The following is a 27375-nucleotide window of genomic DNA, read 5'->3' on the forward strand; positions in this document are numbered from 1 at the left end:
TGAGAGTCAAGATGGCTCGCACAATAACCAAATGAACCCGAATTTTCCACAGCTCTTACTAGTATAGGCATAGCACTAGTTAATTGTTACTTGTTTATTGACACTAAATACATAAGACAAAGCACAAATTTACTAATGTTAACCTCAAAGTCTTCAAAGTTTAACCGGATCGGAGTAAACAAGAACGGTGCTGGTTCATGTAATCAATGGATTGAATCCAGCACATAAATTATGACACTATTCAAACATATTAGTTGGACCTATATGGCTATCTATATGCATCAACCATTAAATAGGCTTTAGATACCCAGATTTATATATGCTCTTCCAGCTTTTGTTGCAGTTTATATACAACTATATATCTTCCATAAGAGATCAGGTAATATAAATTATGCAATTGATTTCACAGGTAAACTGGTACCAGATAAGATTTCCAGGTCGGTCTCTTACAGCCAAGTGCGTTGGACTTGTTCTAAGAACAAGATATATATACCTTAATACGTTAAAGTCATCATAACCATCCATTTGTTAGGTACTCATTTAAGGTTCATTCTTCTTAAGAATCAACTAAATTACATGTTATTTACTAATCCAACTATCACCAGGTAAATAGACAAACACAGTGTTCACAATAAACATTGAAATGGTGATCGTAATAATCAAAAGGTCAAACGATTTTCAGTTTTGCTGATTTTTGGCAAGACTGATTCCAAGTTGAACAGACGTTTCGGATTATTCATTTATTTGATCAAAATATTGCAGGGTGTGACACCAACTATGAGATGTTTTGTGGTTTCTATCAAAACGTATTCCTCTAAAGAAGAGCCTTCATCAACGCACTGTCTCCATTTTGTGACAGATCTATGCATAAAAACATGGCAGCCACAGACAAACGTTACATGGAGTTCCCTAATCAAAAGAACATTGGCTTTTGCAATAGGTAGTTGATTCGAGTCATGCAGAAGAGCAGCAATTTGTAACATATATATAGGATCTGCAATTTGTTGATATCGTTTCATGTCGAATCTTCTAACTCCTTTAGTTGTGTGGTTACATTATCGTCAACATAATTTAGTTGTACGTGTTAAGAGCAACTCCAACAGCTTCCCTATAATTTTTGTATAATAGGGAAGTAAAAGTCAAAGCTTTAGCATTTTTTTATTCTCCAACTCCAACAGATTCTCTATTTTACAGCAATTTCTAAAATCTCCATATTCTTCCTTAAATTTTTAGAGCTTGCTGTAAATATAGGGAATTTGGTTTTCTCTTTCCTCACTTTCCCTAAAATAGAGATAGTTATAGGGAATCTGTTGGAGCAAAAGAGGCTTATTTTTCCCTAAAGTAGAGAAAAATCAAAATATAGGGAAGCTGTTGGAGTTGCTCTAACAATTGGAATGAAGAAAGCTTAACATTCTTCAGAATGAGTTATACATACTAGCTAGCCGGAGGAACAAGAGCAAAGTTGTTGATTCGATCATGTCAACTATGGATTAAACCAGAAGCACATCACGACTCTCAACTTTGACCAAGTTATGATCCGACATATCATAAGTCGAGGCTGTAGACTCTATATTATCGATAATCGTCGCTTTTGCATTTTCGTTTTCACATCAAACTGAAAATCTAATAGTTGATGAATGATGACAATTACCACACAAGCTAGTGAACAAGTTGTTACAGAAACAGTAAAGTGATATTCAGATCCCGTGTGTTACGAATAGGTGCCTTGGTTTCTTGAACCATGACTGAAAGAGATGTAGGACATGAACGTACATCTATATATATATGCCCAAAACCAATTTAAATCCTATGCATGGAATGGATATCGTTTTCACCAAAGCGATTCTTCCTTCTTCTTCTACTCCTCTCTCAAGAAAATATCGTTGGTGTGAAAATTGTTCTCCTATTAAAATTCACCAAACCACCAATTTAAATGACACAATCTGAGACCGACATGATAACTTGACGGACAAGATTAATGGCGAGTTTGGCCCCGAGGTGATTAATTTAAAAGCAGATTTAGTGCTGTGAGAATAATCAGCTGTAAAATTAAGTAACTGAGTGTTTAATAAGTTGTGCTTTTAAAAGTGTTCTTAGTACAAAAACAGTGTTCAAGTGTTTGGTAAACTTTAGTATAAAAGTGTTGTGAGTTTAGATAATGACCAAAAAAGAAGTTAAAATGGTGTTAGTGTAAAAGGTGATGATATTAGGTAATATAACATATTAGATGAGGGCAATATAGGTAAAGTCAATAAATGATCTCAAATTCTGAAATCTCTTGGGCCTCGTTTGGTTCGCAGAATTGAGAACTCATGAAAGGAAAATAATTAATTTCCTTTGTTTGGTAATCACAAACTCCAAAAATACTTTTATGATAGAGGGGAAAGTAAGGGGGAACATCATTCCACTTAGACCCCATGGGATTGATTTTCCCTTCCCATTTCCCAGCATTTATTACAAAAGTTTTGGACAATAATACCCTCTCTTGCATAAAAAATTGTTGTATTTTTGAATTTTTATGATGTTTTTATTTTAAAATACAAGGGTATTATTGAAACATTGATATATTTTTACTTTTCTTTCATGCACCGACCAAACACCGGAAGGGAAATTAAATGGTCATTCCTGAATATTTTCCCTGTTTTACCAAACAGAGGAAGGAAACCTGACAGGAACTTTAGTTTCCCTTCCCCATGGGAAAGACAAGGGAATTGATTTCTCTTTCGTGAACCAAACGAGGCCTTGATCTAGAAGCAGCAATATAGCAGCTTGTGAATTATATATTGGGAAGTGGGAGATTGAATTATAATCAGCAAGCTATTGTTTTACAAAACAACTAATCTGACTTAAATTAATAAATAAGCAGCTTAAGTTGCCTCAACCTCGGGGCCAAACTGGGCCCAAGTGAAGTAAGTGCTAAGATAAAGTTTACATTATATTATGGCTCTTTCTGAGAATTTTGAATCAAGGCAAAATTCACAGCTGTTGAGACCTTTCAATTAGAGGTGGCAAACTGGCCACTAAGCACGAGCACGGCACGGGCCCGGCACGCTTAAAAGCGGCCCGGCACGGCCCAAGCCCGTTAGTGGCCGACACGACCTGAGCACGTTAGAATAACGGGTCGGGCTGGGCCTAAGAATATTGGCCCATTGGCCCGGCCCGAGCCCGTAATGGGCTCGAGCACTACATATTGTGGGCCGGCCCGTTATAAACACAAAATTTCATTTTGTTTTTAAAAATATTAAAAAACTACAATGATGAGATTTGAATATGAGACCTTTTTATTTAAAATCTCATGACAATTCCACCAATGCTTTCTTTTATATTGTCAAAATAATGAAACAAAACATTATATCCTTGTTTTGACATTTTTTTTTTAAGGGAAAGACGACAAACTATATTAAGTGAAACTGAGAAGTACATGGAGCGATGCAACAGCATCGAAAGAAAAACAATAGAGCATAACAAGATGCACAAAGGCATCTATAAAGTAGGAAAATAATAAAGGATAGCAAGATGCACAGACGCATCTAAAATTAAAGGTAACCATGTGACTTGATGTCGGACGACATCGCTGCACTGCATATGTCACGAGAGCAGTGTAAATATATGAGTAACCGTAACCGTAACCGTAACCGTAACTGTAACCGGTGATATGATCACCTAGGAGAGGTGATTCGCTCACCAGGAGTTTGAAAGTAACCAAGGGTGTCAAAAACTCGAAAGTTAACAAACAAACTCCCAAGAACCAGAACAAATACCAGATCAATATGAGCAGCTGTCTCGGATCTAAGATCCGGATTTGTAAGCGACCAGGATCCCAAATACGGATCCAAATCCGGCCCGAGACCAAAGTCAAGTCTGCCAGAGCAGCCTTGACAACAGCCCAAGCCCATTCGAATCTGATTAGGGCACCCAAGCTCATGGGCACCCCAGCACCATCTCTTCTCTGAGCACTCGAAAGCTTCCACCTCTGAGCACTGGAAAGCCTCCGCACCCAAAACCCAGTGATCCGAGCGGCCGCGCTGTCTGAATCAATCCGGGGCTCCACCAAACTGTTTGGACCCAAAATGAACATTTTGGCCTGACAAGGCATGTGTTGGAGAAATTGAGCCAATGTCAGTGGCTAAAGCTATATATTGTCGACAAGCTCGAAATATATATTTAGAGGCTAAATAAAGCCTACTATGGAAGCATGGAAGCATGGAAACATGAAAAGTCAACTTTAGCACATTTTCCTACTTTGGCTAGGAGAAACCGAGCTAAACAAGGAAGGAGGGGCGGCAGACTGACCAAATGAACTTGAAATGAGCTGAAACTCTGCAGATACATTCTAGACAGCCCAAGGATAATTTCTTATGAAGAGTGCCAGAGATTGTTTTGAGTGGAAGGCCTTCAAACAATCAGTCCAATTTTCTACAGAAGTAAAACTGAAAAACTGGACCTGTAAGAGGTCCAGCAGCATTTCCAGCCCAACCGCATGGAATAAAGCTCTGAAAATTTGTCAGGATGATCTACACTCATAGTGGAACATTTGTTATGAAGAAGTCGAAGGCTCAATCTGAAGTCTTGTTGGATAAATAATTGAAGGAATAAAGGGGCAGAAACTGACCTAAAACCAGCTCAATATTCACATGTTCATGTTTCCTACCCACATGAAGAAAGCTAGATGTTTTTCTTTTTTTCCTTGGATATATTTTTCTACTACAATCTCTTTAATAGATCATCATCACTTCCATGTTTTTGCACCTTCATGCCTTGCTTTCATTTCATCATTTCTCTATCTTTTCCATATTTTACAAATCACTTTCATACTCCACTTTCATTATTTTTCTTCCACTCATCATTTCACTCTTCTTTTTCTTCCCTATATAAACACCTTCTCCTCTCATTCTAAAAGACCCATTCACATACAACAACAACATCTCTAAGATGATCTAAGTTCTCTCTAGAGCAAACCTCTCTAAGAGCAACTCCTCTCCTTCTCTTTCTCTTAGCGGTGATCACACTCCTAGTCCTAGTCTTCTCAGAAGCCGACTTTCAGTGCCACTAAACCCTCTGTCAACGTACTTCGGTCCTAGTCTCCTCGAGAGCCGATTGTAGTACCACGACCAAACACCGACACCAGAACACAAACACCCATTCACATACAACAACAACATCTCTAAGATGATCTAAGTTCTCTCTAGAGCAAACCTCTCTAAGAGCAACTCCTCTCCTTCTCTTTCTCTTAGCGGTGATCACAATCCTAGTCCTAGTCTTCTCAGAAGCCGACTTTCAGTGCCACCAAACCCTCTGTCAACGTACTTCGGTCCTAGTCTCCTCGGGAGCCGACGGTAGTGCCGCGACCACAACGGTTACAGAACCAGCCAAGTAAGGGTAACGCCCTAGCAACCCAGCCAAGCTAAAGTCACGCTTTAGCAAGTTCTCCTCACTTCCCAGTGGTTCTCGCTCTGCTCGATCTACAACATCGAGTATCGATTGTGATTTTCAAGAAGCTCAGCAAAAGTCCTCGCCACGAGGCACAAAGAATCCCACGACGAGGTTGGTGCTCTCCTCGTCCACAATTTCCTGAAAGAAGTCAGGTTAAGGGACACCCCCGACGACCGCACCCGAACGGTGCTGGCACGCCCGCGCAAGAAAAGAGACTGTTGACCAGCTGCAACAAAATTGGAGCCAAACACAAACCTTGATGGAAAAGACCATTCCGGGGAAGGCAGCTGCGCAATAGATCTGGGATGCCCCACCACGTCGATTCGATCTGCGAATTCTGCCAGAGGCGGCCCGAGTGCAACCCCTCCAACCCTCGTCGAAGAAGAATCAACCATCGTTCCAACCTAGCACACCGGACGGGGTCAGCCTCACCTAGTACCGATTCGGTGACAACACCACCCGATCGATCTGGTCTGGGCATGCCCTGAACATCCAAGCACAAACCAACCCGACCCACCTCACCAAATTTGAGACGCGCCCGCTGAGGCCTTGACGAACCACCACCGTGAGCCGCCATCCGCGATGATAGATAGGCTATCATCCTCAACGCCGATCGAGCCGGCAAAGAGCAGGCCGCTTCCAACTCCACGCAGGGGACCGTCATTGGATCAAATGAGAAGGAGGGAAGACGAGAGTCCCCGCTCCAAAGGTCCGACACCACAGAAGGTGAAGGAATAGAACCCCATTGAAGGGGGAAGGTTCTGCAAAACCACGCCCAAGGGCGGCGGCCGCTCAACCCTAGCAGCGCACTACTAGGTCTCATTTAATGCTAGAGGCGATTTTTTAAAAAAACTGAGATCCTTATTAATATATCATTGTTTTGACATAAGTATTTTTTTTTTTAAGATTAAATAAATCTTAGCTATTTAGACTGAGATCCTTATTAATATATCCTTATTAAATACTTTTGACATAAGTATTTTTTCTAAATATTAAATATACGTTTATTAATAAAGACTAATCTCATAATAATACAACTATAGAATGAAGGAAAGAATAATAGATACTAAATCTTCATTATATTAATAAAGATTAATCTCACAATAATATACTAAAAACAATATATTTTGAGTTTTTTTTTCTTTCTTTCTTATAGTGGAATATAAAAAATTATTAGAAATCTAATCTTAAAAAGCTAAGATTAAGAAAAACGTTGTAGAACTTAATTTATTTTAATTTTCTAAATAGTTAAATAAAATTAATTTTTATTTGTTCAAATTAAGATTTTAAAATCGTGCTTTATAGTGGGTAGGCACGAGCACGGCCCGTTATTGACCCGGCACGAGCACTGCCCGGCACGATATAGGCTCGGGCCATGGGCCTGGCCGGACTTAATGTTTAAGTAAATGGGCCGGCACGAGCCTGGCACGATAATAAATGGGCCGGCCCAAACACGGCACGAAGCACGACTAGGCCCGCTTAAAATGGGCGGGGCTGGGCCGGCCCGTTTGCCACCTCTACTTTCAATATATTGAACTTTCTTAATTAACCGATATAACATAATTATTAAATAAACCTAAAATAATTGAACAGCACAATGTTTGAATGTATTCAAATCAAAAGTTCTTTTTCCTGCAATTGACAACCTTAATTAAACTATGAAAAACCCAATAATAGACAATCTAATTACTAAAATACATATTACAATATAATTGCACGTGAATAAACTTCAAACTTCAATAATAAAGAGTAAAAAGAATTGAAAAGGTTGGAGTTGAAACTGGGGCTTCTAATCATTCTCTTCTGTTTATGAATTTTTACTTTTTAGTAGCGAGTGAAATGGGAACAGCCCAAATAATGAAGAGAGCAATACGAGTATCTTGTTACTATGCAAAGTGGTGAAGTGCTGCACCCTAAATGGTAGGAGACCAGTTTTTTTTTTTTTAGGTACTTTTTATGATGAAATTTTTTTTTTTTTTTTGAAAGGGATGATGAAATATTATTAGTAAAAGTGTGTCTGATATATTTTATTTTCTTATGGAGACTTTTGTCTGTCGATGAAGCATTCGTCGGCACATATATGTCCATTTTTAATTCATTTTTTTTGGGAGGTTTTTGACTATCAATTTAAATGCGTGTTCTTTTATATTTTATCTTCTTATGAGAAATATTTGCCGACGCAATATCAATGTCACATTTTTATTTTATTTTATTTTATTATGGGAGGTTTTTTTCTTAAAAAAAACATTAATAAAAAAAAAGGCAAAGGTACATCACTTTGTTTTTTTTTTTTTTTCCTTTTTTAATGTTGACAAAGATGCGTCTCTTACTCTCTTTCTATAGAAAAAATTTGGGACCCATTGGGTGGGTAGCAGCCATGGCCTAGACCTAGTCTGCCTAAGCTCAGGGTCGCCCTGCATTATATGTGTAGGGTGTGCATGTAATTACAATTTGGGGCCCCTTACAATTTCTCTTTTACTATAAATTGTTTCGACCGTACAAAACTACGAATCTTCACATTATACATACGAAAAAATAAATAAGTAAGTAAATGATTTTGTTAAAAGGGTTGCGGTTTGACGAAGCCGAATCCTCATGATCCATTACTTCATTTGGATACTTTACCCTGTGTAACGCTCCGAACAACCCGTAGCTAGACTCGCAGAAATCCTGCCAAAAGGAGTGAGGGTTTTGCTTCACCATCTTCAGCCATTGCTGCACGTCTCACATGCCTCAATTCTTAAATTATTCTTGTCCGTTTCATGAAATTAAAAGTGAAGGAAACCATCAGAAAATTTCTCGTAAAAGGAAACAATTCAGAACAATTTTTCTTCTCGACTATATCGTTAAGTTCTTCTTTTCCTGCAAATATTCAAGCCGGTTCGAGTAATCTGAATTGAGAATGCTATTGCAGCTAATTCACATGATTTCTTGATTTGATTATGGATTTAGGATTTACTATTAGTTAGAGATACTCTAAGCTTGGTTCAGCCACGTAATGGAATCCATTTTGTTCCGAGTAGATGAATGGTGGACGTACACTACATGATATATTGATATGTATGAGCTTTACTTAACCTTTCATTTTAACTTTTAAGTATTAGCTAGCTTGTTTGGTTGTATTCACTTTCATATATATGATATGCTTGATACTGATTTGGGTGGACTTTACTTGAATATGTGTAATCTTTGCGTTTAGTTTTTATAATTACAAGCATCGTTACAAAGTGCCTTTACTGATAATTATCTATATATGCTTCCAGTGAACATCTGTTTGCCACTTGTAGATGGAATGTATGCCCATTTTCCAAATTAAGTAGTCATGTGATCGGGGTAAGTAGATTGAATGAGGTTTTCTCAGATTTTCGACATGAGATTTTGAGACAAGCTATGATACTGTGTTGTTTATCATACACTGATTTTACATCTAATTGAATAAAAATTACAATTTATATAAATCAAAATTACAATATTGACAACAAATTTATTTAAAAATTTGGAACAATGTCGTAGATGGTGTAATTACCATTAATAGAACTAAGATTACACAAAATAGGACTCAAGTTACCACAATGACAACAAATTTGTTGTCACATTTGTAAATGTAAGTATGACATACTGGTATGTACTATAGAACTTTCATGAGATTTTAACATGCTTAGCTTAAGGAATGTCTGGAGTATTGATTCTCATTGATATTGAGTGCTGAATTAGGACACTGCTTGCGATTATTAACAGCTTTACTGAGTTTAAGATATATGCTAAGGTAGAACTAATGGAAACTAGAAAGTTGCACATACATACCGGAAAAAGATTTATTGATCTAATTATAGTTTGACAAAGTAAATCACAAGTACATTCTTTTGGTATAACATATACAGGTTTTTTAAAGGGTCTAGCCTTGCTAGTATTGTTTGTGGAATAAGGTTAAGAGGGGACATTGCCTTCTGTATATTGATAATCTCGAGTCTCCTGTGTATATATTTAAGCATGGAATCTTTTCTGCCATTTGTAGATGGACTATATACATTGTCTAAATTAGTAGTTGTGTGATCAGAGTAGAATGAGATTTTAACATCATCAGCTGAGGGTATGTGTGCAAGATCCTTGGTTTTTGTTCATATAAGTGCTAATTTAGGACACTGCTTTTAATTAGCAGGATGCAAAGCCACGTTAAGAGGCTAGACCGCTGGAGTGATTTGCACACGAGATGGCAATATAAGGGAAAGTAGAAATTTGCACATGGAAACTGACCGCAAATAGTTTATTCGACTCCAAGTGAATGATTGCCATAGTTAAGCCGTTTCTGGTCTGGTTAGTTGAATCGGGTTTACAGGGGAGACTGCCTCTCAGCCTCTGTCTTGAATTCTTGATACTATTGAGTGATTGATGGAATGTTTTATTTCAGAATATGATGATAAAGTTTATTTGGTGAATGGATGGTGGAACCATCTACTTCATAAACTCGTTTTAGTTTGCATTGCTTTCGTTCATCGAAAAATCTGCTATTCATTACTTCATCATTCGATCTGTACTGTGACATTTAACTTCTGATTTGATAGAAAGTTGTGTTTCAAGTTAAGATAGCGTAGATAATACTGGTAGCTAGGGAAAGCTAAGTACTATTTATAATTTTATATATGATGTGCTTTTGCTTATTAGTCTAATGATTACTGTGGACATGCATTACCATGTCGTTGGCATTGTGATGACCTATAAGGTAATTAAATGGGCTGCATTTGTTAATTTAGGTCTAAACAGAAGCTGCAGGTAAGACATGGTGAGAGCCAGAGCCAGATTGGACTCAGTCCCAACATGATCGTTGTTCGTGAGATAAGTGGTAGTCCCATTTCTCTTAACAATGGCAAACCCTTTAATCAAGTGGAAGGCAAGCCGGAAACAAAAAGGCATATATTATCCAGTTGAAGTTCTTGGTCATTTGCAGGCCGGTCAAGCATAGAAGGCCTGGTATTGTTAGTTGTTACTAGCCCTTCCTCCAGGTTCGATCATCTCTCTCATTCTCTCAAGTAAAATGCTTATATACATGCCTGCTCTCTTGGCTGGTAGGATACACATGCATGCCTTCACTGTCCATTTTTGTGATCACAATCTCAGTCTCATTATTACTCTGGTTAGATAGTTGACTTGGTTACCGGGCATTTACTATGGTAAGTTTACCTCCTTTCGGTCAGGTGGTCATGGTGTATATTTTCGTTTTGAAACTCTCAGTTTGTCTGAGACAGCATCCCTAGCAAGTGGTGATAATGATAGTGTACGTGGTTCTCTGAAAGTTCAGGGTTTACATCCTTTCCTATTTTTTCCAGAAAACAAAGGGGCTGCTTCTTGATTTCTTGGAACATCTAAGAGCGTTTACTTTTACATAAATCGACCAAAATTTGAAGGGAAGTTATACGGTACATTAAGTAAATTTAATTCGATACATATGTAGATTAGTTCGATGCAAAAGTAGAGTAGTCTCAAACCAGTTTACCGATGCATAGAGTCAATCTACTTTTTAATCAAACTAGTCTATTTAATATTTTGATACATTATTTATACCCAAATTTAAATCCCGTATATCCCAACAAAAAGAATGAAACTTGTGTCTCATTTATTTGGGTCCTGAGTCCTGACCGATTATGCAGCCCAGACTCAAATTTATTGTGCTCAGATCTCTGACCTTAGGCCAGCCCAAGACCATCACTAAAGTCCATCTTCAATATTTCCAATTTCCAATTTTCCATAGTGTAAACGGGGAGAACGTATTTTGTTGCCTTTCTCACGTTCTGACTTTTACCACATTTCTCTAGTTTAGTCTACAAACTTTTTTTTTAATTTTTAAGATTGTCTCAGTAAATTTTACTGCATTTTGGTCAAAATAGCTTTTAAATATGAGAACCATCAATTTTTTTTAATGAAAACCCAGAAATGGGTTAGAATAGTACAAAGACGAGCACTCCATGATAATAATACGAGCACCAAGTAGTCTATACTAAACAAAAACATTTTGCCTTGCTGGCAATATATTATACTTAACTTCATATGCCGTATATGTAATTGTGGTACGATGAAATCAAGCACTTCTATAAAGGCTTATAGATTATTCAAAAAAATAAAGGCTTATAGAAAGTTTTCACTAGCATAGACATAATAATCAAAACAAACTAGATAAGTAGTCTGTGTGCAATCTCAAAAGGACTAGACCTAATCAGCTGGCCAGACCATGTGAACTTGCACCCGCAAGACCTAGGCCTAGGCCTAAAGGCCCGTACCCAAGCAAAGCGACAGGAGCACAAGCAACCTGCATTATGTGCCAATCTATCTCGTCAAGATTTCCAGCGGTCGACTCTTCCAGCAAATCATGGTCCTCCAGCTCACCGACGACCTCCGATGAGCTAAAACTAACAACTGATCAATCACAACCAAAGCAGATCAGAAGATCTACCACAGACACAGGCCACTAAACACCAGACTGCTAATCACCAGCCCTTGATGCCGATCAAATCCACATCAAGGCCTTCGAACCAACCAAAAAGTCGTCAACCTAAGATCCCAACAAGTTGGATCTAACAAGAGAAACAACACCCCGACGAAACTAAAAACTACGCCGCCAGCTGCACCAAGATGGAGGAGATGGCTAAATGAGGATAGTGCCACTTGGTCTCGACGTTTAGGAAAATCACGTTGCCACAAGAGGGGATACGAAACCCTAATCTCGCCGCAAAACCTTGTATCTCAAAAACACTAAGCACTGCTCAATACATTATGAGAATCATCAAATTGTTTTGTAAGTTCATTATTACATATAGTAGGACAACATTTCACATTCTCATTACAATCGGACTAAATTATTATCTTTATTCTTATATTCTCTCATTTTAAAGTTAATGAAAATTAAACTATTCTCTCTTGGACATGCTTAGCTTAAACTTAAACAAATTATAACGAAATTGAAGGTAAATATTAGTGGAACTTCATCTATGCACTGACGATGCAAGTAACTCTACACTTATAAGATGATCTCAACTCTTGATATTTATAATTAATATTATTTTAATAAAAAAAAGTGTATATGATGCAATCTAGCCGTCTATATTTTTGTTGGTGCAAGTGCAAGTGTAAATCAGTGCTCTGAATTCTCTCAAAAAACAAATCGAAATAAGGTTTTAATTTTTTTAAAAATTTCAATTGTTCGTGAAAATGGTGGTCTAGCGGTCCAGGCGTTCGCTTTTCAAGTTTCAACATTTCATTTGACAGTTTTTGTCAGCTACTAAAACACAAAACGTGGGCTCACAGATGACTGGACCCCACCACTGCTTTCCGCCGCTCCGTTGATATTTTTGTTGACCTACTGAACGTTGACCCGAAATAATGGTTTTTGGGTTGACGAAAAGATTTCTTTCGGGTTTATCAGGTAATGATGACAAGGCTAATGATTGTGGGTTAATGCCAAAATTAGTAAATAATATTATAGATTAGGAAAGTAATATGGCCTCAAATAGACAGTGCATTAAAATTTTAAAACACAAATTTAATACTCAACCCCATATTGACTCTCCGGTGGGAGACAGCTTTTGTTGCCTTATAAATTTATCACATTAATTAGCACATATTATTTTGGTATTAAATAAACACCAATTAATAACAAGCTGAGATTAGAAATCTTGATTGATACCATTCTCTAACAATTGGTGTTTTTTTTTTTTTTTTGGATAGAACAATTCATAGTCAACAACACTAAGATGTTAATGTAACGGCGGAGAATAATGGTTAAATAAATTTATTTTTAATTAATTACTCATTATTTTATGCCATTGAATTTATATTCAACAACTAGTAAGCACTTTTGTGAGTACAATTGGTTTTTAAGCAAAAATTATTAATTAGAATTATTTTTAGAAATTTCAATCCATTACTATACTGTAATAAATAATTAAATATCACCATCAAACCGACTTACAAATCACGATCATAAAGATGATGCATCCAATTGACCCAACAGCAAAAAATGAGGACTAAACGCCAACTTATTGAGGAACGCATGCGGCCATTTTATATGGAAATAACATGACTACTTTCCTTTAGTTACGCTTTAGGGTTTGTCCATACCCACAAAAAAAAAAAAAAAAATGTGGGAAGGTTCAGCCTAGAGGATAATCAATAATGTAGGTGCTTTTGGAACCTACAAAGGCTACCGCATAGAACTTTGGTCCACAGTCATTTAGAAAAAAAGCACACTTTATTATAGCCCACCAAATCTATGCCCCGCAGGCCGCAGCAAAATTAACGAGTCAAAACGCATTTATCAATAAGTCGTTGCCTCTCTCTTAGACCCGAGAAAAAGGCAACAAATTATTTCTCTAATTTTTTACCATTTCATAATTTATTTATTTTTAGTAAATGGATAATTTAAAAAATTATTTATTTCCTCAAGCCAAAGGTGTCGGCGTTATCCCAGCAATCCAGCCCTGTCTCCCTCCTTATAAATTTCCCAAACCCTAAAACTCTCACTCTCACTCCACTCGCTCTCATGGCGCTCGACGCAATGCACACCTCACTCCCCTCCCTCGCCGCCGATCCTCCTCCGCCGCCGCCTGCTAAGGCCTCCAGGGGCGCGATGAGGTCGGCGCACGTCAGAGGCGCGATGAAGATGAAGAAGAAGAAGGCGGCGCAGGATGGCGGCGAAATGAAGGAGGAGGCCGCGAAAGGCGGCGGCGGAGGTCGGAGGTCAATGTCGACCAAGGAGGGGCGTTTCCGCGGCGTGAGGAAGCGGCCGTGGGGCCGATACGCCGCGGAGATTCGCGATCCCTGGACCAAGTCCCGCAAGTGGCTCGGGACCTTTGACACTGCTGAGGAAGCGGCGCGTGCCTATGACGACGCCGCTCGGGGATTCCGCGGCGTAAGGGCCAAGACGAATTTCGACAATCCGGCTCCGCCGCAGCAGCACGCGCTCGTGATCGGGGGCAAGGAAGTGCTCTGGACCCCTCCGGTGCGCAAGAACGACTCTGTTCCGGCGCCGGCGGCTCCGGTGAGGTCGGAGTATAAGGGTTACAAGCTGGAGAATTTGGGCCCGGTGGTGAGCGAGCAGGAGAAGAAGATGAAGTTGGCGGCGGAGAGCAAGAAGAAGCCGTTCCAGTTTGATCTGAATCTTCCGGCGCCGTCTTTTTGAGCCGCCGCCGGAGAGGTCCGTTCTAATTCCATATTTGCCCCTCGCGGTTACATTTAGTTCCTTTTTTTTTTTAATTTCCCCACAGCCACAGTGTCTATACAGTTCTCTTCTTGTAAAAACAAAATGGAATAGCGGTTTAGGGCGGGCGGGCGGGCTCAAAGTTAAAAAAAAAAAAAAAGTTTAACTAACGACCTGGTAAAAAGGTTAAATCTTTCTTCTCTATGATATTATCTTCGACTTAATTTGCTGCTTCATTTTAAGTTTCTTTGCCATCAACTGATTATGATCCTTCAAATCGGAAAATTGATTGATGATGATTCGGTAACTGACATATATGGATGAAATTTGTTACCCTGATTTCATACATCACTTTGTTTTAATTAAGATCGAATCTGAGATGCAGCTGTATATGTAAGAATTAAAAGAATTAATTATGGGTTAGTGGTTTAACCACTAAGAATTAATTATGGGTTAGTGGTTTAATCATTATTTGGTGGATTAGCCATTAACGTGTTGGTCTCCAACACTACTCACACTAACAATTAATTATGGATCATATGAAGTAATTGGGATTATGGTGTATTCCATATATGATTTAATAGACTAAATGATTGAATCCTAATCGGTCAATTCTATTTCCATGATGGATGGAAATAACTTATGTTATTAATAGAAAGGTCCTCTCTCACCCTACAAATACCAAGTGCACAATTCCATCAGTGTGTGCAAGATAGAAGTACAAAAAAACACGTATGAAAGCTTAAGGTGCAAGGGCTAAGAGAGAAACCATTTCTTTTGGATTGACGATCTCGCCAAGTTCCTACATATTGATACACTACATATTGCTCTAATGGAACAAGGTATGTAGTTTATGTTTCCGCATTACGATTATTTTTGTGAGATCATGTAAGTTCTAGATCTTGACTTTATGTATCAAAATTCTTACAGTATACTCTAGGTGAACGAAACGGTTAAGTTGAGCTCTTTTTTGTTAATCATGATTCAACGTGATCATTTATCATTTCATGCACCTCGTAATCTTTCACCTGACACATTCAATCCCTCGCCCCTTACATGAACGACTACAGAACTGTTTTGATTATATTCTTATGACCTCTTCGGGTTATTTGTGTACGTACGTACAATAATACTGCAAACAAATCTTTACGAATATTTTTGAACGTACTCTTAAGAAAAAGGCCGGAGAATCTGCAGGTAAAGTACATATAGCACATGATCAACAGGCCGCAGTGTCACTTGATCTCAAAGTTCTCCGGCCATTTATAATTTTGAACTCCCAAGATCTGGTGTGCATCATCTTTGGGAGTTGGAGTCAAATTGACGTCGATCTTTATGGCCGACTGGTCACAGCTCCCTCAAGACAATAACCTGTCTCGCCAATTGAATGCTTTAATTCATTAGAGGATTTTACTTCTTCTGGTGCAGTTTGCAAATCATGGAGATCAGTGAGATCAGTTGCGACCAGGGAAGTGTTCAATAGCAAACGACTAGGACCAACGAGGCTTCTGCAATCCGTATGTTTTACAACTTCAGAACAGGTAAGATCTGCAAACTATATCTGCCGGAAACCGAGAAAAAACTCTGTTATTCGATCTTCACTAGGATGGCTGGGGACTGTATCTAAGCATATGAGGATTGTTGCTCCAGATATGCCTGGGGAAATTCTTGGACGTCCTAATCTTCACTACATATATCTAGTGGAATCAGCAGGGACTCTATTGGTGGTTTTATGTTTTGGCAATAGGTACGCAGAGAATTTAACTACTGGGTTTAGGATCTTTGAGGTCCCATTTAATTGGTAATGGCAAATGATCATGGTGGAGCTCGGACATAATGCTTGGGAAATAGAACCCTGTTCTTGGGTTGCTGTAGTTCTTCTTTCTCTGTTGAGACCTCAAAGTATTCAGGATGCAAGGGAAATTGCATATACGTACTTCATGAATCATTATATGTTTGTCCCTCGTATTGAGGACATGGATTTAGGTCTTTTTCACATGAAGGATGGAAAGATCGAGAGAAAGTTTGGTAAATTCTGTGATATATATTAGTTACAGGGAAAAATCGCTTCGGACATCACATTTATGGATTCAACCTAGTTTCTGATCGAATAGGATGATGTCCTTAATTGTCTTCTCTAACACGAACAGTTATGTATTTGCTGAGACAAGCTACAGTATCCTCCTATCATATACCTTTTAAATTTTTTTTTTTTTAATATATAACAAGTTAATATGATGCTAACCTACCCATTCAAATTTTGACACATGACAATTTTAAAAAATAAAAATTACCAATTTAACAACACATTTGTTTGTTATATAAGTAACATTTTTCAAAACACGTAACAGAGGTCATGAATATATTAATTACACCGAATGAAACTAAAATTACCATTTATGATCACAATTGTAGTAGTTATAGAAATTCAGTAGTCAAACATGTAAATATTATAGTTGGAGCTTTTTTATTGATTGAATAACATTGTTTATCAAATAAAGAACCACAATACAACATTGAAGACTCGAGCCTATTTTGGTCTATTATGAGGGTTTACCTTTGTAAGCACACATTTGTCATCAATTTGTAATATTGTCCATATACTTGTAAATATTGTCCTAAATGGAGTAATTACCAAAAGGTTTACCCCAATTACAAAATAGAGAACTTTATTACGTGAATGAGAACACATGCTCTATTTGGTACAAAATATGAAGATTTATCACTTGTACAACACATTTGTTGTCAATTTTGTAAAATGGTTCATAAACTGGTAGATGTTGTCTTAGAACTTGTAATTATTGCAACCAGAACATTTTTTACAACATTTTTCATCATTTGTCCTTATATTCGTAATAATCTTTGTCAGTGATGTAATTATTTTCTCAATGAGGAACACTACATAAGTTACCACCTAATTACACAATCGAGAACTCTATTACGTGAATGAGGACACATGCCCTATTTAGTGTGAAATATGAAGATTTACCACTCGGACAACACATTTGTCGTCAATTTTGTAAAATGGTTCATAAACTGGTAGATGTTGTCCTGGACCTTGTAATTACCACAAACAGAACATTTTTTACAACATTTTTCATCATTTGTCCTTATATTCGTAATAATCATTGTCAGTGATGTAATTATTTTCTTAATGGGGAACATTACACAAGTTACCACCCAACAATCGAGAACTTTATTACGTGAATGATGACACATGCTCTATTTAGTATGAAATATGAAGATTTACCACTCGGACAACACATTCGTATTCAATTTTGTAAAATGGTTCATAAACCAGTAAATTTGGTTTTTATCATTTTCTCTCATCTCATTTTCAGCTCCTCTCGACCTCTCTCGCTCTCTCAGAGTCTCTTCCCCTCTCTCATAGTCTCATCCACGCACTCTCTCGGTCGCTTCACCAAAGATTGGGTAAGGTTTCAAAACTTAGGCCTAGTTCAATGTGTGATTGAAATTTGGGTTTCTGGCTTGCATTTTTATAGGTTTCATAGTTTGGGGTTTCAAGTTCATATCAGTTTGCATCTGGGTTTTCATAAGAACCATTTTTGTGACATGGGCTCATCTCAATGATTTGATTTTGATTTAGAGTTAGAGTTTTGATTTGGGTTTTAGGGTTTACAATTCTGATTTGCTTGTTTCGGGTTCTGATTTGGGTAGTTGCCCTTCCGGCTTTGGATTCCGAAGTCTCTAAGCACGCTGTTTGGTGTGGTGCGGTTCCTGGATCGTTGTCTCTGGTGACGTAATTGTAGAGGAAGCGGCCGGCGAAGCTTTGCATTCCGATTGTATCGACGGGATTTGGGGCTGCTCCGGGGACGCTGTGTACGGCGGTGTGGAAAGAGCTGGTGGAGGAAGATTGAGAAGGGTACTTCTCCGTATATTGTAAGAAACGGAGGAGAGAGGCTTTGGAGGATCGGTACTCAACCACTCTTAATCTGCACGGTGATCCCAAACAGGTAAAATTTTTCCCTTTTTTCTTACTATGTTTTGTATCAGTAATTAAGTTTTTCAGTAGTTTAATTATGAAAATTTGAAAACTTGTGGTAAAATTGAGGTGTAATTTGGAAAAATGAAAGCTTGAATTTCAAAGTTCCCTGATGAATGAGTTTAGGTCTAACATATTAGGGAGTTTAGATACATACATAGTGAAATTATTATAGAATAAATAGTGTTTGTGTGTCAGGCCTTGCTTATTGTAGTAGCTGAAATGAGTGGCTGGAGAATTGGAATTTGATATCAGTAAGACAAAAATAAATTGATTATCAGTAATCGTAGAACTAATGAACAATACCAATTCAAAATTTCAAATTTCAATTTTCCAATTCAACCTCAATTCAGTAATTCCCATAATCCCAGATTCTCAATTTATCTGAACAAGAAGATTGGAAAAAGTGAAGAACAAGAACTTACGTGGAGAACCCGTGGGCTGGAGGCTGAAGGAGGACTGGAGGAGTAGTGGAGTGGAGGGGAGCGGTGGAGTAGAGGGAGACTGAGGCAGAGTTGCGCACAGAGAGAGAGAGAGAATCGTGGTGGCACAGTGAAGCGGAGGAGCGCCGCGCATGGAGGCACGGTGACGAACTAAGAGAGACGGCAAAGTGAGGTTGTGAGGGTGAGATTGAGATTGAGATAGCGAACTGAAGCGCGTTCGTTCTCTTTTTTTTTTTTTAAAATGAGGTTACTTTCTAAATAGGTCAACTATTTTCGAATATCCATGACCATTGGATATATTACCGATCTAACAGTCACAAATATTCACAAAACACACAGTATGGGATACCCTCAGTACCGTAGAATTTTCCGTATTTGCTACCCATTGACAAAGTTATGAGAGAGAACAAAGGATTTTTTTTTTTTTAATATATGCAAGTGTAACCTTTCAATATTTTCTGTTGCAGATATATATATATATATATATATATATATATATATATTATATATATATATATATATATATTTATTATATGATTTAACTTTCTATTAATTTGTTCCTCTCTTAGAAGGTCTGTGTTGAGCTTGGTATAAATATGTGTTAAGCTTTTAATGCAGCTCCATACTAATAGGTGAACAAAACGATTAAGTTGATCAAGTTTTTTTTTTCCTCGATCAAATATATCCTAACTGGTTCAAATCATGATCAATCTTGGGCCTAGGAAGCCTTTGGGTTCCCCTTAACAAAGTCAAAAAAAAAAAATGATCCAATATGATCACTTATCATTTCAATTCATTTAGATCCTGGTGCATGCACCGGCCCTGGTCATATTGTTCACCTATATTTACTTGCACGCGCCATACCCCTAATGCGCTCCATAATCAATTTACGTACCCTTGGTCACCTCATATTCTTTAAGAGCAAATCCACTCGTTGAAGTTGGCTAGTGAAGACTATTCACTGCTTTTTGCCTTTCATTTCCACCAATTTTCTTGACCAGTCAGATACTGTTCACAAAAGTCACTCTGGGTCAATTTCTTGACTTGCCAACTGACATTTGGTGACTTTTTGTGAACAGTATCTGACTGGTCAAGAAAAAAGGTGGAAATGAAAGGCAAAAAACAATGAATAGTCTTGACTAGCCAACCTCAACGAGTGGACTTGCTCTAATAATACGTGTCGTATTCATTTTCACGTGCCTGATATCCATCACGCATCCCGTAATCATTTCGTGCGTACCATATTTAATTTATTATCGACACGTGCCCTATATTACTTAGCCGCTCTTGTTCATTAATGTGCCCATATTATATACCTCGCATCCCATAATCATTTGCATGCATCATATTTACTCTCAACTCCAGCGGGCCCCATATTTCTTTACGATCTATATTCATTCACACGTCACATCCCATAATGTCCCATAATCATTCGTACTTCTCATATTCATGTAATTTAATATTGATATATATGTGCATTATGCTCAAAATTAAGAACACTAACTTACTCATGCATAGGGAATGAAGATTGTGGAACTTAATACTAACCTGGTGACTGGTATAGATATGGTCGAATCTTGGTGCTTCTCCTCTGAGCTATTCCTTAGTGGGCAGAGAACAATGTATGCTTGATAATAGCTAGAGCAGGGACCAAGTACTTAAGTAGGCAAACAAAACTAACCATCCTCTTCTCATAAAGGTTTACTAGTCCTAATTGCAATAGGAATATCAATCCTGATTCATATACAAAAGAGTTTACTAATGATACAAAGCACGACTATTACATAAATTTGTATCCTCAATGCAGGAGGAATTAAACTAGAATAGCACAACTCTATCCGATTACTTTTTCTACAAGTAGAGTAGCAAATTATTGCATTCCTAATCAAGATTGATAAGTCCACAGAATCTTACGATTCATTCACGTGTCCAACAATCACTCACGCAGCCGCCTATATTCATTAATGCGCTAGCTCCATGTTCATTCGCGCACACAATGTCGTCTCATATCCACTTACATGCCTTATTCTCACGCACACATATCCATTTCCTTTGTTACAAAAACATCAACTATCCTTTTTAAGGTTATGGATGAATCTTGCACAAATATAATTAGGATTGCTCTTATAGATGATCTTGTTTAGATTGTTTCTCTTACAATAATAATACTACTAGGAACAAATTTCAACCAATAAAGGAGGTTACCTCATTTAAATTTTAACACGATTGTTTTCTTGAATTCGACCTAAATTTTAAGTTTCTTAAATAATGATAGCATGAAGGGATATACATACGTACGTATGTATTCGACTCTCGTGGCCAAGACATTCTCCAAAGCAATCACAATGTGCTCCAGTAACTCTTCCCAGGAGCTTATCGCGGACCCATCCACCGACGACGCGAAGCTGCACTGTCTGGTTATGATGATCACCCGCTCCGAACAGCCAGCCAAAGATACTTCTTTCAGAATCAGTCGTTACTATATGTTGCCCAATTTTACGGTGGATGACACCATTATTGCTATCCAAGAGAAAACCAAGAGTTTAGGGATGGATGCAACTGTGCAGGTGTGGTGGTTTGGAGCTTGAAAATGGTTTCCTTTCTTACTTTACTAAGACTGATCTATATAGAAGTATAGAACCATGCTGCCTTCGGCTATATCGATCCTAACACCACTTTTGTCCCATTTACATCATACAACAACACAAGTCTTCTTTGTTTCTTTGTTTCCTTCTTCATCACAAATTGCAATGCTGGAGTTCTATTATGGGAGGGAGTTCATTATTGAAGCATTCCAGTTTTTGTCTGGTCCCTAAATTCCGATTCACCTTTGCTATCGGGTGGTCTATTCTCTTCTTTTTCTTATATCGAGGCCCACTGAAATTGGGCTGAGATTTAATTGCTGAAGCCCAGCTCGTGGTTATGATGAGCTTCCAGCTTTCCTTCTTTATTTATGGTTTTATTATTTTTCTTTTCTTGGGATGATGAGATTGTTCTAACAAAGGAAAGAATGCAGCCGCACTATTGTGACTTTGGGAGTTACTAAACATTGTTGGAAATGGTAATATCAAGGGAAATTTGTGAAACTTTTGAGTAAGATGCTCAAAATCAGATTTCAACAATCTTATGAAAAATTTCAGACAATTTTGTACAATGACGTTTATCCTGTCCCCAAGTCCAGAATAGAAAGATATACACATAGTAATGCTAACGCCTGCACTTGACTTTTACCTGTGGGATGCATGGCCTAGGATACCAAAGCTGTTCTTCTGGATATTCCAATATGTTTCACTTGGGTATACCAGTAGAGGCACCAATGGTGCTACAGTTTGGCTCAATATGAAGCCTCTAACTCTAGTACAGAGAATAGAGTTTGGTGTGATAGGCCCCCTAGCATTACCTCCGATGATGAATTTAGGATGTCAATGTACCTCCCATAGGGTTTTCTTCCAATAAGCTTTTCCGGATAAGATTTTAACGATGCCACATAAGTGGCCGGGTTCCCATTACGGAGCCCTGTCTATGTACTACTTTGGCACACTTCTTATTACTTCTCACCGAAACAATTTAAAAAACCTACATTGTCAAAAAACCAACACCAGAAAAACTGTACATTCTTTGCGTAATCATGTAACAGACAGTCTTCCTTTGATTGGTACTTGTGAACTAATAATCAGAGGTTTGAAAAATGTTGCAGCAACGCCATTGACAATCCTTAAATCATCTCATGACTACTACAACACGCCTTTTGACTTGGAGTCCCATACAGTTGATTTATTGAATACAAAATCTCAATGGTGATTTTCAATCTTCTGTGCAGTGCCACATGTAGTAACCAAAATTATTGCATCCATTTCTTTACCCCATCAAAGAAAAGTAAAGACCTAAATGAAATCTTTGTTCCAGATTGAGATACCAGTTCTTTTTAACAAGGTCCTAAATTCTCAACAACCCTGATAATGAATATATACTTCTACCAATCCCATCAATTAGGTGAAGGAGAATATTTCCTTATCTAGTTTTAAAGACCTTATGGAATTGGACCCGAAAATCGCAAAATGGTTGGATTTGATTCTAATGAAGGAATAATAAGATATCACAAAGACAATGAATGATTGCCCCTTGGTCCCCTCATTTGTCACCAAACCCAGTAACTTCTCGTACACTTTCGGATCAAAAACCTTGAAAGAAACAGTAAATGGTGGTGACAAGTTTGGCTACCAATTTTGAGTTGGACAATCTGACAATCATACATTCTCTCTATGACTTGGCTTCTAATTCATCCAAATCAGACTACTTGCCTCTGCCTAAACTATTCAAGATAACTCTTTGCCCCCGAAGTCACATGATTGCTTTCAGGAGTTTGAATACTAGAAGGACCACCAAGAATGAAAACTGGAGGCTGTTAACCAAATAACAAGACAAGAAGTACCACATGAAAGGCATTCCATTAATTTCAAAAACCCTAAATTGTTTAAAGCATTGCTTGCTAAAAAACATGAAAAGAGATTTAAAAGTTGACCAGTTTTACAAACTCCTTCCAAGTCCACCAAGGGGTTCCATTGCCTGCTGCCAAATGGCCAAAACGCTCGAAGATCCAACTCCCCAAAGACGTAAAAACTGCTCCGATTGTATGTCATGCTCAAACCATGCAAAATATGTACTGGAGCATCTCAAGCCCGTCATAGATATGGTTTAATAAGTTGTGCTGGGCTTGAGCTTGATGAAGCTCTCTGTGTATTTTACGTCGTTGTGGATTGTGATGGTATCCTTGGGTGGTTATGTTCGCCTTCATAGGTGACGATAAGCATGGAAGGTTCTTCCAAGCATCTCTCCACATGCTTCCTGGCCGGACAACCTCTCATGCTACTACATTTATAGTATCCCCTGCACAAGTTATAGAGTAGCTTCATAGTTAAATAAATTCTCGGAAGTTCAAACTGCCATCTAAAGCGTAGTAGTTCTCAATAAAATCAAAAAGTGCATGAACAAGCATTATCAAATATCAATCAAATGTATTCCAAATTTGATTCTTTGAACAGATCTCGACCGTAAACTGGATTTGCTGAGAATATGGAGGAAAATATTAAAAAGTAATAATAAAGGAAAAGGAATCAGATTATTAGAATCTTAAAGTCATGAACCATCATTACAAAGTATGAATACTGCAATATTCAAGATGGCAAAGAAACATGTACTTTTTTCTCACCAACAAAGGAACAATCAGAGACACTTCAACCACTTAACAGAAGAATGTTTTTCTAGTGAACGTTAGGTCATAACAACCAATGCTAGATCAAAATAGTAAAGGCAAGGTAATTCCATTACATCTAATGAAACAACCAATGACATCAACTTGCAGAATACTAAAAACACACCAACCCAGAAGATGTATAGCTGTTTGCCAAGATATCCTAAATTTTTTTTTTTTTTAAAACTGTATAAAAGATATCACAATCCTATGGATCAACCATACTAAGTAATCTTTTGTTGGAGACATGCACTACCTATTATGTTTGTGAATAATTAAAAATAAAACACACTAACATTCACCAGGAATTAATGTTCAAACATAATATCGTCTCTTATATTTCAAGTTCCTAATTTCCTATAAATTTCTAGCATTCAGGTTAGCTGCAAAGTTCCAAAACTGTAAATTACATAAAGCACTGGCAGCAATTTGTATGAATTGCATATCATCAACTTCCCATTCAAAATACAGATATGTATTATACCTAGGGTGAGGAGATCCCTTGATTGGCTTCTGGCCGTACTTCCTCCATGAATAATCATCAGGAGGGATATCTGCTAGCTTGTTACTAATAGCAGGCACCTTAATTGACCTTTTCACCCTATGTTTCCTGCTAATAGAACACCATCAATGAAAAATGATTGAAAAACAAATCTAACTGCCCCTCAACAGAGGAAAAACAGACACGGCAAGCTATAAATAGTTTTAAATGAACCAGGTAGAAGAAAAGGGAAGCAAATCCAACCTCTTCTTTGAGCAGTGACACCTACCACTGCTACCGCATTTTGCACTGCCGTCATCCCCCCTCGCGGAACACTTCCTCTTATGTTGTGAATTTTGATCCGAAGAAGAGATAGGAGCTCCAATCAAATGGAATGAGTTACCCTCCAAGTTAGCCACGCTTCCATCTATGCTCAAGGAAGAAATGAAGGACCTTGTAGATGACATTGTGGGTGTGCAGCTAGAGCTATCAAAGTTGAGGTTTATGCCACTATTGCTCCTCCGGTACATCATTTCCGCTTGTTGTTTCATATGCTGCTGCTGAAGCAATAGCCTCTGCTGCTGCTGCTGCTGTTGTTGATGCTGCTGTTGCTGCTGAAGGAAGTGATAGTGCGCTGGAAGTGCTTGTTGTAGTTGAATTGGGGTTTTCCCATTAGCGCTCAATTCCAAAGAGGGGTTTCCCAAACTTAAGGAATTTCTAACATTTAAACTCAAATCTTGAGCTGGGTTCTCAGCAAATCTAGATTGAAGAAAATGAGGATTTTTAGAGTGATGGTCTGTTGTACAATTAGGATTATCTAAGAGGACACTTTCAGGAAAAGGGATTTGAAGTTTCTTGAGCTTTCTAACTCTAGCATGACCCAAACCAGTATTGAGAAGAGAGGCAACTTTCTTGAACCTAAACACAGCCTCCCCAGTTTCCGCCTTTAAATTCCTAAACTGAACTTGATCTTGTGGCTGAGACAACAGATTCAAAACTCTATGGCAGCTTGCAACAGCAGCTTTGTTAGCTTCTTCAACTTCCTCCATATCAAAACCTCTACCCTAAATCCCAAAAGCCCAAAAAATCAACCAAAACACACCATAAATACCTAAAGCTCTCTAAAACCTAGTTAATTTATAGGATGCTTAACAGCCCACATCATATAAAACAAAACACCCAGATAGCCAGAATCCCATTTCTCCCAGCAAACCATGGATTTTGGAATCAAACTTGAGGCCAGGGGATCAAAATCAACAACTGGGTCTGAAAGAAATGATCAACAGGAACAAAACCCAGATGGGGAATCAAAACAATCAAGCATAGAAATTGACAAAACTGGGAGTTGAGATAGCAAGAAAAGAAGCAAAAGAACAGACCTTTGTTGGAGTTGGTGCTGTCAAACCGTAGATTCTCAATTCATTGCTTTTGAGATTGAAAGGTGTGCGAAGGAGAAGACTTTTGCTTGGCTTGAGAATTCACACTGCCATAAGAATACAAAGCCCCCATCTTTCTTTAACATAAACAATTCCTTTTTTCTAGAGGGAGCAACACACAGAGTTCAACACAGAGAGAAAGATCAGAGCTTTCTTTTTTATTTAAAATTTTAAATAGAGAAATCAAAGAGAGAATAGAAGGGATATAAATAAAGAGTGAGGCAGAGAGAAAACTCTCTCTCTCTCTCTCTCTCTCTCTCTCTCAATGAATGAAACTGCCGTCTATGTCACACATTTGAAGGGCAGGACCCACCATTGAGACCTTTGTTATTCCTCTTTTTGAGAAATGGTCTTCCTCTTCTAGCTTCCTCCTCTACACACACTGTTAAAGTGAGACTTTGATTTTATAGGCTCTGCTCGTTAGTACTTTTTGTGTGTGTGTTTTTTTTTTCTCCTTGCTTCCCTTCTCCCCCCCCCCCCCCCCCCCATTTCAGTTTTCAATTTTTCAAAGTTGAAAAATTGAATCTTTCACTCCTTCCTGAGAGAAAGAACTCAGCCTTAGTCTGTATTGTAACCCCCAGAAAAAGAAGACTGTGTGTGCCAGTTTGAGTTGTCGTTTAGGGATGGATTCACGTTTTGCTGCACCCTTGCTGATTTGGATTTCGTATCCTAAATTGTCTGCAATTCATTGCATTTTCTTACTGTGTAGAGGGACATTTTGTTTGAAAAGTTTCTGATTCTGAGCTGCAATTTTGCAATATAGGGTTAGTGTGATGACAAAATACATGTGGTAAGGTAGTAAAAATATTTCCTTATTAAGAATCATTAATGACCCCCCAACTGATTCTAGTCATTTTACAGATATTTCTATCTGGTAGCAAAATTGTTTCTCACAGATTTGAACACAAGGCCAAATCTTGGTCTAGGAGTTGGACCAGTGGACCACATGAAAATTTGGGAAAGATATTTCAGATTATATATTGGTGCATCAATATCCAATCAAGGGCTCAAGGCTATTGTGGCAAAATTCAATCAAATTAATGCTATAAGTAGAGGATAAAGTCTTTAATTGAGTTACCTTATCTCGTAATGACAACGTAAATCAATAATAAGGTGTCACATTAAATGTGAAGTCAGTAAT

General features: G+C 37.9%; 2 protein-coding genes across 4 annotated transcripts; one reads left to right on the forward strand and one right to left on the reverse strand.

Moving 5' to 3' along the window:
* The first annotated feature begins 13899 nt into the window (after positions 1–13899).
* Positions 13900–14733, forward strand: LOC133740810 (ethylene-responsive transcription factor RAP2-2-like). The gene has a single exon (XM_062168751.1). The coding sequence runs from the start codon at positions 13964–13966 to the stop codon at positions 14600–14602; it is 639 nt and encodes a 212-aa protein (XP_062024735.1). The 5' UTR covers positions 13900–13963; the 3' UTR covers positions 14603–14733.
* Positions 14734–23495: 8762 nt separating this feature from the next.
* Positions 23496–26483, reverse strand: LOC133738050 (probable WRKY transcription factor 21). 3 transcript variants are annotated; one of them, XM_062165490.1, is made up of 4 exons: positions 26178–26483; positions 25063–26064; positions 24802–24930; positions 23496–23953 (listed from the first exon to the last, which is right to left on the reverse strand). In XM_062165490.1, exons 2-4 carry the CDS (start codon positions 25845–25847, stop codon positions 23809–23811), a joined length of 1059 nt encoding a protein of 352 aa, XP_062021474.1. In that variant the 5' UTR covers positions 25848–26064; positions 26178–26483; the 3' UTR covers positions 23496–23808. The 3 variants fall into 3 exon arrangements, with proteins under 3 accessions (XP_062021474.1, XP_062021476.1, XP_062021475.1); XM_062165492.1 differs by having other exon boundaries at positions 24802–24927; positions 26178–26479; XM_062165491.1 differs by having other exon boundaries at positions 25063–26483.
* Between the last annotated feature and the right edge of the window lie 892 nt (positions 26484–27375).

The sequence above is a fragment of the Rosa rugosa genome, chromosome 3 (genome assembly GCF_958449725.1).
Source record: "Rosa rugosa chromosome 3, drRosRugo1.1, whole genome shotgun sequence".
NCBI lineage: Eukaryota > Viridiplantae > Streptophyta > Magnoliopsida > Rosales > Rosaceae > Rosa > Rosa rugosa.